Genomic DNA, 13983 nt, shown 5'->3' with positions numbered 1-13983 from the left:
AGAGAAAGAGAGAGAGAGAGAGAGAGAGAGAGAGAGAGAGAGAGAGAGGTTATAAATCGCATCTGCCATCATGGGACGATCCGCTGTGAAGTTGCCGTCGCGCGCGCGGCTGTTGGGTCGACGTTCGTCGGGACCGACGCACGATGCGTGACGCGAGAGCACATCGAAAGATCGGAAAGCGGTGGAAAGCAGTTAGGAGCTGTTTCTGTCGTTTCTGTTTCAGTCGCCACGGCGCGCAAGAAAAGAGGTTATAAAGATTACGGCCAAGATCAGGTGCCTGCCATTTTACGGCTAGACGTTCGCTTCGTATGTTTGTCGCGGTGTGATAAATTTCTCGTTGCTGCTCATCTGCCGTGTACATGCGATACGCGTCGGGCTGCACCGCGGGTCGGGTCGACACGATCTCGGCTCGATCGATCGATGCTAGAAATGGAAATCGGCTTGCGACCTGACAGCACCCGCGCGAAAATGGAGTCGCGTCACCGAAAAACTCGACTCACGAAAAGGACAATGTCCCGTGACTCGCATCGCGATTCGTTAAATGTCGCCGAACTGTCAGCTGGTTGATAGCTGACGGAAAGATAAGAACGCACCTTCTTATCGGCACGCACATTCTCTTATCGCGCTACTTTCACAGTCGTCGCGTGCGCTCGCAGCTGAGCGTGAGTACGATGCAACTGTTTCGTGGTAGTTTAATCGGTAACGTGTGTTAGAATATGTGTCGTGCACCGTCGTGCGACGTAACAGTGCCCGAAACTGCAGTGATGCAGTCCATTCCGCGGATTGAAAATCTCACGCGTAGAAAATCTCATGGCTGTAGACAGTCTCCAAGTATTCGTGTATAAGATAAAAGTACCAACATGTAATCCTGGACATTCTTACTGTCTTGGTTTTTAAATATAAATATTTCAACATAATATATATATATATATATATATATATATATATATATATATATATATTGAGTATACAAGTATAAAAAAAAACTCGATTAATTCACGGGGAATCTCTTGTTCGTTGCAACGTCACATACAGTTTTGTCTATTTCCATCGGCTATCGGACAACTTTGATTATTTTAGCTCCAAGGTATTGATATGCGCAAAATAATCTCGCTGATCGTGGTTAATGAAATTTTCTTTCTTCTATTTATATGTCATGGTTAGGGCCGTGATCCAGAAAAGGACGACCATTTATAGGTAGTTGATCAAGACTGCGGTACTGCCGCTGAGAACGTTAAGATAGCCGAGATGTGTGGCTTTAAAAGTTTAAAGGTGAATACATGAATGATGCATTGATTTGAGCAATTTTTAACAGTGAAACGAGCAATGATAAAAATTATGCTCATTGTTGTTTACGCGTAATACGTTTCATAGAAATCTGCCCTATTTTTCTCTTATACACATAATTCGTATCGTACGTAAACAAAAATGTAAACGTACGTAACCAAAAATATAAACATGTATGTAAACATTTTTCCTTCAATATCCGACTGATATCGAACTACTATCTGAGTTCTGCACTTGTAAGATTTCCGATAAAATCAATTATATTTTTTTGTTTACCGTTTTTGGGATACAGGAAGTTCAACGTGGATATATATGTATGTATGTATATAGCATCGAGATTGCTGATGATGTTTTTATCGATTGTTCTTATCGCGGTTGGTCTCGTCCAAAAGTCAGATGAGTCAAGCGAACAGCGAGATTGTCAAGTGAATGTCAATGCCAATGACGCTCGATGGCCAGATAATTCGTCATCAATGGGCGTCCTCTTAACTTTTGGACAATAGTCGAGCAGGAACGATAACGCGATCGTGAGCGAAAACCGCTCAATTTCCGAGTAAAAATCTCAGTTATCGACACGTGAAAATAATTCTCTGTCTTTATCTCGAAAATAACGTTAAAGAGATATCATTCATTACTCACAATTATCGCGCTACCTTGAGAAGAATTCTGAGAACAAACTTTTTACCGGAAAATATTTTGCTTTCTCTCCGTTTTTTTTTCTTCGAAGTTGCGATATCGACCTGCCTGTTGGGTCGAATGTTATAAATTGATTAAAGCAAAAAAATGTATTCCGTTCCATAAATTTCGTCGGAAAAGATGTTTTTAAAATGCCGCGCGGCGCGTTGAGAGCATTAAATTTTCGCGTCAAGCGCCTTTCAAACATTTTTATCGCCCGGTCTTCATAATTCTCGGGCCCCACTACGATGGCTTAAATTCCCGTCTCGTGCGACCGGAGCACAGGGCGTTTTTTTAACCGGCGGCTTGTTCCGGGTGTAGCCGTATCTGGTCCCGACTCGCATTAACCGCTGGTGCGTGGTACGTCGTCGGCTGCGTCATGCTCACCCAGTTCGCGCACCGAAACTCGACGCCAGGAAGAACGCCAGCTCCGTTTTCGCACATTCGTTCGCGTAATTAGCATTTTCGAAACGTCGCCGCCGTAATTAGTTGCGTGCACTTCTCTAGCGGTGCGCACCGTCGCGAATTGGTTAACCCGGAAGAGTGTAGTGCAGAGGACAAGAGTTGCTTTAAAATCGCGCGACAAAAATGAAAGCTAAAAAAGTATCGATCGGTTCTAACGATAGACATCGATGCACCTTAATTATTGTACTTTGAATGAATCTCGCGCCGCCGCGCGCACGACATTCACGTCGTTAGTTTCCGCGCAACAAGTGAGTCGGACGTTTTCTCTTTTCTTTTCTCTTTCTTTCTCGTCGCCCGCTCGTCGTTTCGCTACGGATGCATAAAAAAAAAAGAACGTTTGGTTTGCAGCCCCGACAACGAGGATGACGACCGAACGCGGCATCTACTCCTCCTCTTGAATTCCGGCGCAACGTCGATGAGGCCTCTGCGAGGAGAATCGTCCGCCACCACAAGCACATTCGCTACATCGTATCCGCTCTCGAGAGACGCCGTTTCCCTCGAGGGAGAATTTTCCCGGTGGCGAGAATCGCACGTTTTAAGCCACCGCGCGATCGCGCGATCGCGCTACGAGAAAGTGGCATGACTCCGACGAGGTTCCGATGAGTCTTGTAGACGAACGTACGCGATGACTTCCTCGCGCGTAGTCAGAGCGCAACATCGACAGTGAGTGAGACTCTTATCGTCTCGGGATCGTTTGCGGACACGGTGGGCAGAACCGGGGACTCGCGCGGCGGAATTCCAAGTGCGGTGTCCGGGCCTCAGTGAGATGGCCTTCATGATGAAGAAGAAGAAGTATAAATTCTCGGTGGAGGTCGACCTCGAGGAGCTCACGGCGGTACCCTTCGTCAGTGCTGTGCTGTTCGCTAAGCTCAGACTCCTGGATGGCGGTTCTTTCGTCGATCATTCCACCAGGTGAGTGTCCCAATTGTGGCGTAGCCACCGTCGGAATCGTGTAGCCGAAATCGTTAATTCGGATCGTGCGAATCATTTTCTACGTTCGTTTTGCCATCCCGCGAATTATCCGATACCAGTTGACCTACCTGCATCGCGTGACTATCCACGCCATCGTTGTTTCGATACCACTTTCGCCTCGTACGAATGTGCGTAAGGATTTCTCGGTAAAATGCGCTCGCTCTCGCAACAGAACTCGCTCTCTTCCTCCATTAATAACGGCCGCGCGAGTGCTTCACGAGTGAAGCTCCCGGTCAACTTGACCGCGATCCAATCTATTCGAAATCGATGGAATGTATATATTGCAATATCACGCTCGCGCATGCAATTCTACGTTCTACACTGAGAGAAAAAATATCTAAAAAGTAATCTATATATCTTTCTTTGGGGGGTACTTATAATTATTACAATTTATTCAAATCTTCTTCTACTTAAGACACCTCCTCGCCGCGGAACTCTCGATTGATGACGTCAGAGGCGAGAAAATGGAAGTTAACCGCAACTTTTTGCCTGCATTTCTTCATCACTCTGTTAATTTCACAATTATTTATCGATCGTTGAAGCAAAAGGAAAGCGTTCGGAGTTGTTGCACACACCTGCTCGATCAATTGTTATTTTATGGATACATTTTTTCTTTCTACTTTGCAAAAATGCTGTATTTTCTTGTTTTTGTGACATCATGAATCAAGACGGCGAGAAGCCGAGAGTCTTAAAACGTTCGGCATGTGTTCCTCTACCTGTTGGTGGAATTCGACGTCGAGTGATAAGTCGAGTCCGTACTAAACGGTAACGGCCATTGTCCCACGGTGGGAACACTAACACCCGCGATATTTGCATGTCGTTTATTAACGCGCATCGTGTTTTCCTTTACAAGTGGAATAATGTTTCTGTCCATGTGCAAATGCATGCGACACAAATTCCACTGTCATTTGTAAGCGTTTCTGCCCAACGACGCATTTCACTGTGTGCTGTTGGATAATGCGGCGAAACGTTAAGTATAATTCTTTTCTCCGAAACAAAATTCCTACGTGTTCCTCACGCGCATCCTCTTCTCTCATTTGACGACTTTTACTCGACTCTCTCGCCAGAATATATATTTGTAACATTTCATCTTGATCTTGTTCTTAGCGTTACGATCTCTTCGAATACTGTCTCGTTTCTTCGCCGAGCGGCGGCTTTTCGTTCGTTGTGTCGAATAGCAAAGTCGATAAAGTCAGTCGCGCAAAAATGATCCGAGTCTATGACGTCCGCATGAAACCGCTTTTTAAAACCGCTGCCTTTTATTCCGGATATCGGCGTGCATCACGACGCGCGCGATGTCCTCGTCAGAATACGAGGACGGCATTGCACCTGCATCGAAATAGAGCGTTCGTGACTGAGCGTTCGTATTGCGCGTTACAGTATCGACTTTTTGTCGAAAAAGAATCCCACCGCGTGATAATAACGTCGGGTTTGTTTATTTGCGCTAAGCCGAAATTTTCTTTTCGCCGTTTTCTACTTTTATCTCGAAATTTTCCATATTTGCTCGATTCGTGCGAGCCACCAACTCCACGAGTCCGGAAAGTTTTTCCGTCGTTTGTCAATGCAAAAAAATGATATCGCGCGGTGCAGAATTAATTGCCGTCTTTGACGATCAATCAAACGAATGCTTATTCGATCGATCGCATAAATCTAACCCACTTGCGCATTTAATGGCCATAACAGTTATGCAGGTCGGCCGAATTGGACGGTTTACGCGTCGTTAATTTCCGCGTTGATATTTCCCCGATACGCTCGGCAAACTTCCGGACGATTTCTCCCATCGGGTGCTCGCGCAATCCCAAAGTTTTTCGACGACGGTCCTCGCCATGATGTCCTTCAGATTAGAAAGAATACTGGCTTTAAAGCATTCGTTGTTTCTCAACTTATTCTTGGATTCCTACCGAATTCACAGCTTCCTACCGAATTGTTACATATTAATTGGGCTGCTCCTATTATAATATGTCCTTATTGCGTGCGATTACCGGCCAATTACTCGGTTCGTTTGTTGGCTCAAACCTTAAAATTATATTTTTCACGATCAGTCTTTTGAAAGTAGCTTTCAAGTAATCGCAAATAATGTATGGCTTTATTAATATCCCAGAGTCTCGAATAGATAACAGCGTGTATCCAAAATTGCTAAATTTCACAGTCAGCAATCTTTAACTCTCATATTTATCTTATCCTTTTTATCCATGAAATGCTGATACGTTGTACATAAAATAGTTGGCGAAGCAAGGTCACACGTGTCGAGGCTTCCGATCGTTTTATTTACCGATTCGTTATATGTCTATCGATTAACTATAATGACTCGCGACCATTTGATAGGATAACTACTGAGCCTCCGCTGAATGTTTTTTTCTCGAGGAAAAAAAATTTGTAATCAATGCATCCGCGTGGGTAATTTGTAGACCTGTCTCTTGGACGATATGCATATCGAATTGAAAGTGCGCGGTAACGTGACAGCGCGACAATGAGAAAATTTTATTGATCGCATAAAACGATTGCATATTTTGCAGAAATCCTGGACTGTCGTGGAAAATAATTTGATTGGATCAGTCAAGCCCGTATTACGACGTAACCGCCCGTTAGATCTTAGACGGTAGCGCACTAATTGAATTATTAAACATCACTGCGCTCACAGAGCACTTTAGTTGCTAATTAATTACATATGGTACGTGTTCTTAGTCGTAACAAAGAATCGCATAGTACGATAGCGTATCGCGTTGACCCACATTTTCGCCGCATGTTTAACGCGCCAAGTACGGTTGCCCGATCATGAGCTTTACTTTATCGAGGTGCCTTGAAAAGAGAGAGTGAGAGAGAGAGAGAGAGAGAGAGAGAGAGAGAGACGGAGCTATCGACACTCCGTTCGACTTAAAAAATTATCTCCAAATTCATTTTGCTTCGATAATTTGGGAACTATATTTTTAATTACATCAGAATCAGGAGTACGCTAAAATCTTAACGAAATAAGCTGCAAAAATGCAAATAGACGGTAAAATCTCATTGCTTCGCGAACACATTCCGAGGGAGTACTTTGGCTAATGGAAGTTTAATTTACCCCTTAATTATCGAAATATTTAACTTTGATAATTAAAAAGTTTCATAGTAGAAGGCAGCGCGAAATCGGACTTTTGTTAATGGAAATATTATCCCTGAATTTCTTAAGACACTGATAAAAGAAACGGCAGTAATCTTCAAATTCAATTAGGCGTAATTAGCATGAAATATATATATATATATATATATATATATATATATATATATATATATATATATCTGAGAACAAATGATACATTTTTAAACGAGCAGCAACATTTGCGGGAATAAAAGCAACGATTAGCTGCCATCTGAAATTGAAACGCCAAGTGACGAGAGAAATGGGGACAAAGGTGGAATCATGCGATGAAACTCGGTATTGTATTTAAGATAGTGGCGACGTTTACGCAACAAGGCTCGTGTTAACGCGGAACCGGTAATTCATCGCAGGCTTTGTCATGTGACTGCTCGCACCAAAAGGCTAAATTCATCCGAAAACTCACCCGGCGAGAGCTAATTCCTCCTGACTTTTTTCGACTCGCGAAAACATCGTGCGAGCTTGCGTGAGCTTCGCACTGAAATGATGATTCACTGCGAAAAAATGTATTCGTGTTGTGCTGAATTTTCGCAGTAGCTTGCTCTAGTTATTTATGAACTTGGCGTAACAATAAAGAGACAGAAGCCTTTATATTCTCAAGCATGTGTTTATCATGGATAGTATAAATGTAAAAAAAATTCGTTGTCTTTTCCATTGCTTTCCGATGTGTTGAAAGCGATAGACTAACTGACGCAGAATGACGTACAACTAACGATAAAAAATACTCGTTCACCTACGTGCTGCAGTCGACAGTCCGTTTGAAATTGCACTTACCTTCGCAGATAGATGTCATTCAATTATATACACGGGTCTGACTCAGCCGGCGGATTCATAATCGGATCGAGATAAGCGTTTCATGTTGGCATCTACCTTGTCGGTCGTCCTCGACTTGAGTTGCGCCACTTTGAACCATGACCTTCCGCGAAATCGTCTTTTAAGCTCGCCACGTGGCCAATCCCGGTTGACGAGAATCCCACGCGATGATGCGACGAATTCTCGAATTTACGGTCGACAAGAAATTGTCAACGGAACACGTGAAAAGAACACGAGCGAGCAAACCGTTTGGCGCGCTAATGAAAATTCTTTCGATATTCGCGTGTCAGATGTAAGAGAACGTTCCCTCTTCCTCGAGGTAGACCTGCGCACGACAAAAGCTCGCAGAAACGTTTCGCAGGAAACGAACGATAAGGGATTTCGCGCGACTATCCCACCGAAATGTAAAGAGGGACAGACTTTTACGATCGTCCCCGGCGGGGAATCCGGTTCCCATGGAGTATTTACTTAGAAAGCCGCGAGGAGATTTACGGCGGACAGAGACGGGCGGAGGGAGAAAATTAGAAGGAGGATAGCGAGCGACGATAATGGACAATGTCCTGTCGTGTCCCTGCGTGGAAGTGACCGGCCGCGCTCGAGGACCTGACACCACTTCATAACGCGATGATGAGGAAACGCCCGATTACAACGCTGCTCCGGCCCGCGAAGCATTATACGTTAATATTTCTGCGTGTACCAGCGCGAATGATTATGTTGATGCTCGTGCGGGACGTTCGTATTTACGATCCGAAGGGTCGGATCATATCGTTCTTGTCTGATACCTTGTCCTTGTGCTCGCTGGCACACCTATGCTCGCGTCAGCACCTGTGCGACAGTTTCGTCCGTTTTGTCAGATAAGCACACTTGCGAGATAATCACATTTCATATTTTTTATGTCGGCTCTCTCACCGCATTATTCTGCAACTTGCTTACACGCAGCGTAGCAAACGTTTTATGAGAAAAATTTTAAGAGTTTATTAGCTCGCGCAAACTTTCTAATTAACATTGTGTCGCCATATTTTTCTATATTATTAATTTTCACATTATTACTTGGCAGAATCCGCGCGTACATATTTACACTGATATATATATATATATCCCATGTATATTCGTTAACAAACACTTGTGCAACATGCGGCTTGCAGCCGAACTTTCGTTACGAGGGAAACGAACAATTTCAGCGTATCAGTTATCTATATGCGGCACAAAGCCGCAATTTATTAACAATTTTGCACGCAACGGGTTGTCGCGTTCTCATTTTAGAAACGGCGCAAACGCGTTGCTCCCTCGGTTAAGTTGCTCTCTGAATGATAGATACTTGATCGAGAGCGAGAGCTTAATTGAAGGGTTCCCGAGAATTCTGTGGGCGCAAAATTGATCCAGCGTAATTGATCCGGACAAAAAACTAGAGGATAAGAATATCGTGATATCTGTGTTACGTGGATTGATATAGCGTGATAAACAGATCTCAATGTTCGTTAGGTATCTTACGTCTTTAACACAATACCTCATCGCGCTTCCTTCTTCTCTTTTTTGTTTCTTGAGAGAGCTCGTTTGATTAAATTAACGTTGTCGGATCGTACGTCCTGCAAGACGTTGAACGAAATCTACAATATCGAATCTACAATATCGAAAAAAATACGAAATTACATTTGTCCAAACTAATACTAGCGCGTAAATTATTGGCTTTAACGTTATGTAGAAATTCCCAGTTACATCGTGAATTCAAACTACGCATCTATCAAACTGTGACGACGTTCTTCCGTTAGGAAGTCACGTCTGTAATCGGCCGGCTACTACGTTTTCCGGGGACACCTTCAATTACGTAATACCGTAACTGCATCGCGCACTCGTTTACACGGTACGGTGGGATCGATTGTTACACGGCTACAGATATGCAGCCGATGAAAAGCGAAAGTATTGGCTAGTCGTCGTCCAAACTACGTACGAATCGTAACACGCGATTCCGCTCGCTTCGGTATAACGGGCGTGAAATTACAGGTATCGGGAGTGTGCGCGACTGTTTACGAGACGGTATTAGCTGCTCAATTATCAAATGTGCATAATTTACGCGGGTGCCGCGACAATGTCCCGTGTTACCAGTCGCAGGAAATTGCGAGATTAAATCGCGCGCGATCCTAACTCACTCGGTGCCATCGATTTAATTGTCATTGTAACAAGACAAGCGGTTGCATAACACGATCGAATAATAACGGCGATCACTTCCGCTTCTTCCGTCCGCGTAAGTAAGAAGAAACGCGGCGCCAATTGATTAACGCGCAAGTTGTAGACGCGTTTCGTGGCAACGATAATGGCGACAATGATGGAAAGAAAGTCTCGACTACAGCGTTTGTATGTGTGATCGAGAAAAAAGACAATAAAATACCCGCATAGAAATGATTTTCCCAAGTGTAACGTAGATTCTCATTAGAATGCCAATTTGTGCCAAAATTGGCTATACCACTACGATACTAATTGGGAATCCCATTCGAAACATAAATTCCTCGTCTAGAATGGAAACGGAAAATTCTATGGGAAAACTCGCACTTTTTTTCAATCGGTAATGTTGATATACTTTTACGGTATCAAGCAGAATGTTTCATTTTTATTCGAATCAACTATTGTATTTAATAGAATAAAACACCAAAAAATAAGTTAATTTATAAAACATTTTCAGCATTTTGCTAAATAATGATGTTATTTGGAAAGTCAGCATGTTCTTTTGATTTAATATTAACGTAAAATGAAGGCCAGAGAAAATATTGAGAAAACTTTGAGTCTCCCCAATCTTAAAATCGCATGTCTAAAACACATTACATATCAGAATCTATAATTACTTTAGGAAATTAGGCCCCAAGAAATCTTGTATGCAAGTATAGAACAATATATAATCAGCTTAAAGAAGCATTAGCGTAACTTTTCGACACCGAGTCATTTGCGTAATTTCGAGCAATTTTCTCTGTATCTTTTATAACTAAAGTCGGCTTCTCGGGGATGTCACGTATCGCGGACGGAACTTGTTTTATTTCCGCGTTGATTCCGCGTCTAATTTCGAAACGTTGAGTTAATTTCACAAAATTGCTGAAATTTCTCCGTCGGCGAGCCGTCTCGATCGCACGCAGCGCGACCGTCACGATCGGATATCGCATATCGGCGATGCACGGGGCTCTTACGGTGACTTTTGCGTGAACAAACTGCCAAGTAGTAACGGTAATTCATAAGTGGACCGACTCCTCCCGAGAGTACAGCGAAACGACGCATTCTCGTCGCGCGCGCGTGCGCGCCGCGCGGTCATTCGATCTCGTAATAATCGTAATACCCGATACTTCGTGTCGTCCATTCACACGCATATCGTCACCAAGGAAGTCACGTGCGCGCGCGTACATATGGGTGCTCTTCCGCGCGTGGGCCTCGATCGCGCGCGCCTCGATCGGTCCAGCTTTCTTCCAGCAGATCGCGTCCGCCCAGGTCTTCCACGTTCACGCTCTTCGTGGAAGTTTTCTATCTCGCCCACGGTAAATGAGAAAACGCTCCGTGAGCGGTGGAGCGCTTGCGTGAAATGCCGATGAGAATGCGAGAGATTTCGCGTATTCGTGGGAAACCAATCCTCACAGCTTGTTCCGTGAATTCGAGCCAAGAATTTTCGAGAAACAGGAAAATAGGATCCTATGAAAAATTGCAAGTGTCAAAAATGGCGTTAATATGAGGAGGCGATTTAGCTTATTGCGAATGCAAATTTTTTTTCTGAGAAAACGAGGCTGCGCCAAGCAGCCTTTTACTTCACACTCGAAAATCGAATGGGCCTGAAGAACACGTCCGGTTACTTCCCATTGATGGATATCTCCTGGAAAGGTGGCGATCGATTTCTCCCGTTTTCACCCAATGTTTTTCGCCATCAGATCTTCGAATCCGACTTTAAATTCGCGTACCCGAATATATGTCGGAAATCTCGCGGATTAGAGGAAGAACGCGAGGCGTTCAAATCGTGTGTAGCGACATGAAAGTCGGCCGCCAACAAACGTCAGATTGGGCAATTAATAGTGAATTGTAATTAGATCGAATCACCGATGAAGAGGGGGATACCGACGTGTACGCTTTGAGAAACATGGAATCCCGTTCAGTGTGTTTGAGATACTTATTTATTTTCGTTCTCTGCGCACTCATCTATTTCACAAAACATTTTCCGAGCTTTACGTAATGCGCTTTTTCTCATTGAAGTTTGATGGCCGGGATACTCTTGAGAGTATCGCGCAACCCCACTGCCAGTTGCAAATAAAAACACATTTCTGCAGGAAATATCCATTTACTTGCTTTTTCCTATCGTGCAAGTTTTCGTTCAGATCGAACATATAAAAGAAATCCGCGATTAACGGGAATCTCACTATCGCCAACGCTTTGTCCCGCTGTTCCAATCCGACTTTCGTCAGTCGCGCTGTAACTTTGTCGAGCGTGAAAAGCTTCGAGGCAACAGTCGTTATCCCGCTTCTTCTCTCTGTTACTCTCGCGTTTCGTTTCCTCCTCCTTCTGTTCTTGTGCATTGTCATCTCTCGCTACTTCCGAGCTGCAGAAAATCGTCGGACATACTGCCGGAAGGCAGTATGTCGTTTTTTCTCTTCCGCGCGACTTCCCGTCCGCACGAATATTCCAAACTGCCGTTTAACTGCCCTCAAAATCATGACCGCGACGTGGAACAAACGGCAACATTTCCACAGCGATTATTTCATTGCTTGTTGCATCGCTCTAATAAAGGACGATTGATCCGTAATGATAATACCAAAATGCGAAAATCCATCCATTTTTAATATTAAAATGCTCTAATTTAGCGAATTTGTATCAGGAGCATATGATGAGCGAAGAGATATTTCGTATTTCCTCCAGAAATACTCCTACTACCTCTTTAGTGATTATGTTCTCCTGATACCAAAATATGAAAATCCGAAATTTTCCAATTTCGTGGATTTGTACGAAGACAATTTGACGATTGTAGATGTGCTTTGTATTCTTGCCATAAATTCCTGCTATCTCTTTGCTCATTGTGTTCTCCTGATATTACAACGTTAAAATTTTCCAGATTGAACAAGCTTTTATGAAAAAAAAAATTGAGAGAAAAGAATTTAAACATAAAATAAGAGTATGATATTTTGATATCATATTTATTTTGTACGAAAGAATACAATATATGATATAATATACAATATAATATAATACTGCACACGCAATGTAATGCAAAATATAATATACACAATTTATATTACATAAAGTAATGTATATATAATTTAATCTAATGAGACAGTGAGTATAATTATATGACAGTAATAAATCTGTTTGTGGATACTTTGAAATAAAACTATGAGCATTGTGATACATTTGATTTTTTTTCGACCAATAAAGTAATAATCGCTAATTTGTAGCAAGTTAGCGCTGCCATTTTTAAATGTAAATTTCTGCTAAACTGCTCGGGCAATAAAATCAGGGATACAACTAAATTAGTACTTAATTCTAGTACAATTTCCATTTCAATTTATTGTGGATGTGTCAGCTTAACAGTGGTCCCTTCGACATCGTGGTTAGCCGAAGCCCTATTGTCCTTCGAAGATTCGCGTCAATGACTCGTAGCGCGTGAAAGGCTCGTGATATCGAACTCTCGAAACTTGATGTGGTTGAATGGACGGTCCAGAAATGCGAATGGTCGTTGTCGGAAACTAAATTTCCCAGGGCCTTGTTAATTCTCGCACGAGTTGGCGAACTTTCGTGGCTGTTTCTGATACGCCGAGTTTAAAAGTTATTGCTCGCCTAACCAATGACGATGCAAAAAATGAAAATCATTACTTTGCTGGATTGGACGGAAAAGCCAAAAAAAAGTTGAATGATGACAAAATGAACCTCCGAGACCTCGCGAGCGAACCGTTTTGGGTTTCGCTTTTCCGAAAGATCTCTGTTTCGTTACGCAAGAGATTTCTTCTTTACGCGATGTTTCTCTCGTAAATGGAGCGCTATTTCTCCGCTGTTAAAGTTTGCCGAAAGTGAAGCTAAATGAGAGATGCTCGCGACTGAGCGACGAAGAAGCAACCTCCATTTTCCGTCGTCGTTAGCTGCAGAATAAAGCAGGAAGCTCGAGAACGACAAAAATCTATGCCGATGAGTATGGTGCCACGGTGGCAGTGACGTATTAGAGCTCGCCAGGAGCTACCCTCTGCCAAACGATAATCCGGATTGCCAGCATCGATTGCGCGAATGAACGTTCCCAGCATTTCCGACTTGTCCCGATGTTGACCTTGAGTACCCACGCAAATCAGTTGAACCCATTCTCACCGCAAATATGCGAATACGATTTCGTGATTATGATCTTTGTTGTGTATGATTTTTGTTATAACGGGTCGTCGATTGCGATCGTCCTTTTCGGACACTTTTCTTTGTTACTTCCCTTTCATCTGTGACTCGAGACGAGTCCCCTGCAAATCGCAGTTTTGCTCAACCAAGTCAAAAACCTTACTCTCGAACTCTCGACTCTTAACCGCGCGTTTTACATCGCGACAAAAAGCCGCGTACAGCGTCTCCGCGGGAGAAATTACAAGTTCTCTGTCTCTCTCTCTCTCTCTCTCTCTCTCTCTCTCTCTCTCTCTCTCTCTCTCTCT

The 13983-nt window shown here is 43.3% G+C and overlaps 1 protein-coding gene across 8 annotated transcripts in view; it reads left to right on the top strand.

The window, feature by feature from the left end:
• LOC116846929 (protein FAM102B) overlaps positions 1–13983 on the top strand; it is a 55640-nt gene that overhangs the window by 578 nt on the left and 41079 nt on the right. For 3 of the 8 annotated variants that reach the window (XM_032821394.1, XM_032821403.1, XM_032821345.1), the window contains exon 2: positions 2776–3339. In XM_032821394.1, the coding sequence (XP_032677285.1) occupies positions 3194–3339 (146 nt within the window). In that variant the 5' untranslated portion in view covers positions 2776–3193. The other 5 variants (XM_032821386.1, XM_032821376.1, XM_032821356.1 and 2 more) reach the window with 5 other exon arrangements.

This window comes from Odontomachus brunneus, unplaced genomic scaffold (assembly GCF_010583005.1).
Source record: "Odontomachus brunneus isolate Ranch 3 - 2012 unplaced genomic scaffold, Obru_v1 Obru_scaffold_004, whole genome shotgun sequence".
NCBI lineage: Eukaryota > Metazoa > Arthropoda > Insecta > Hymenoptera > Formicidae > Odontomachus > Odontomachus brunneus.
The sequence above is the reverse complement of the archived record's forward strand: the minus strand, read 5'-3'. Positions and strand labels throughout refer to the sequence as shown.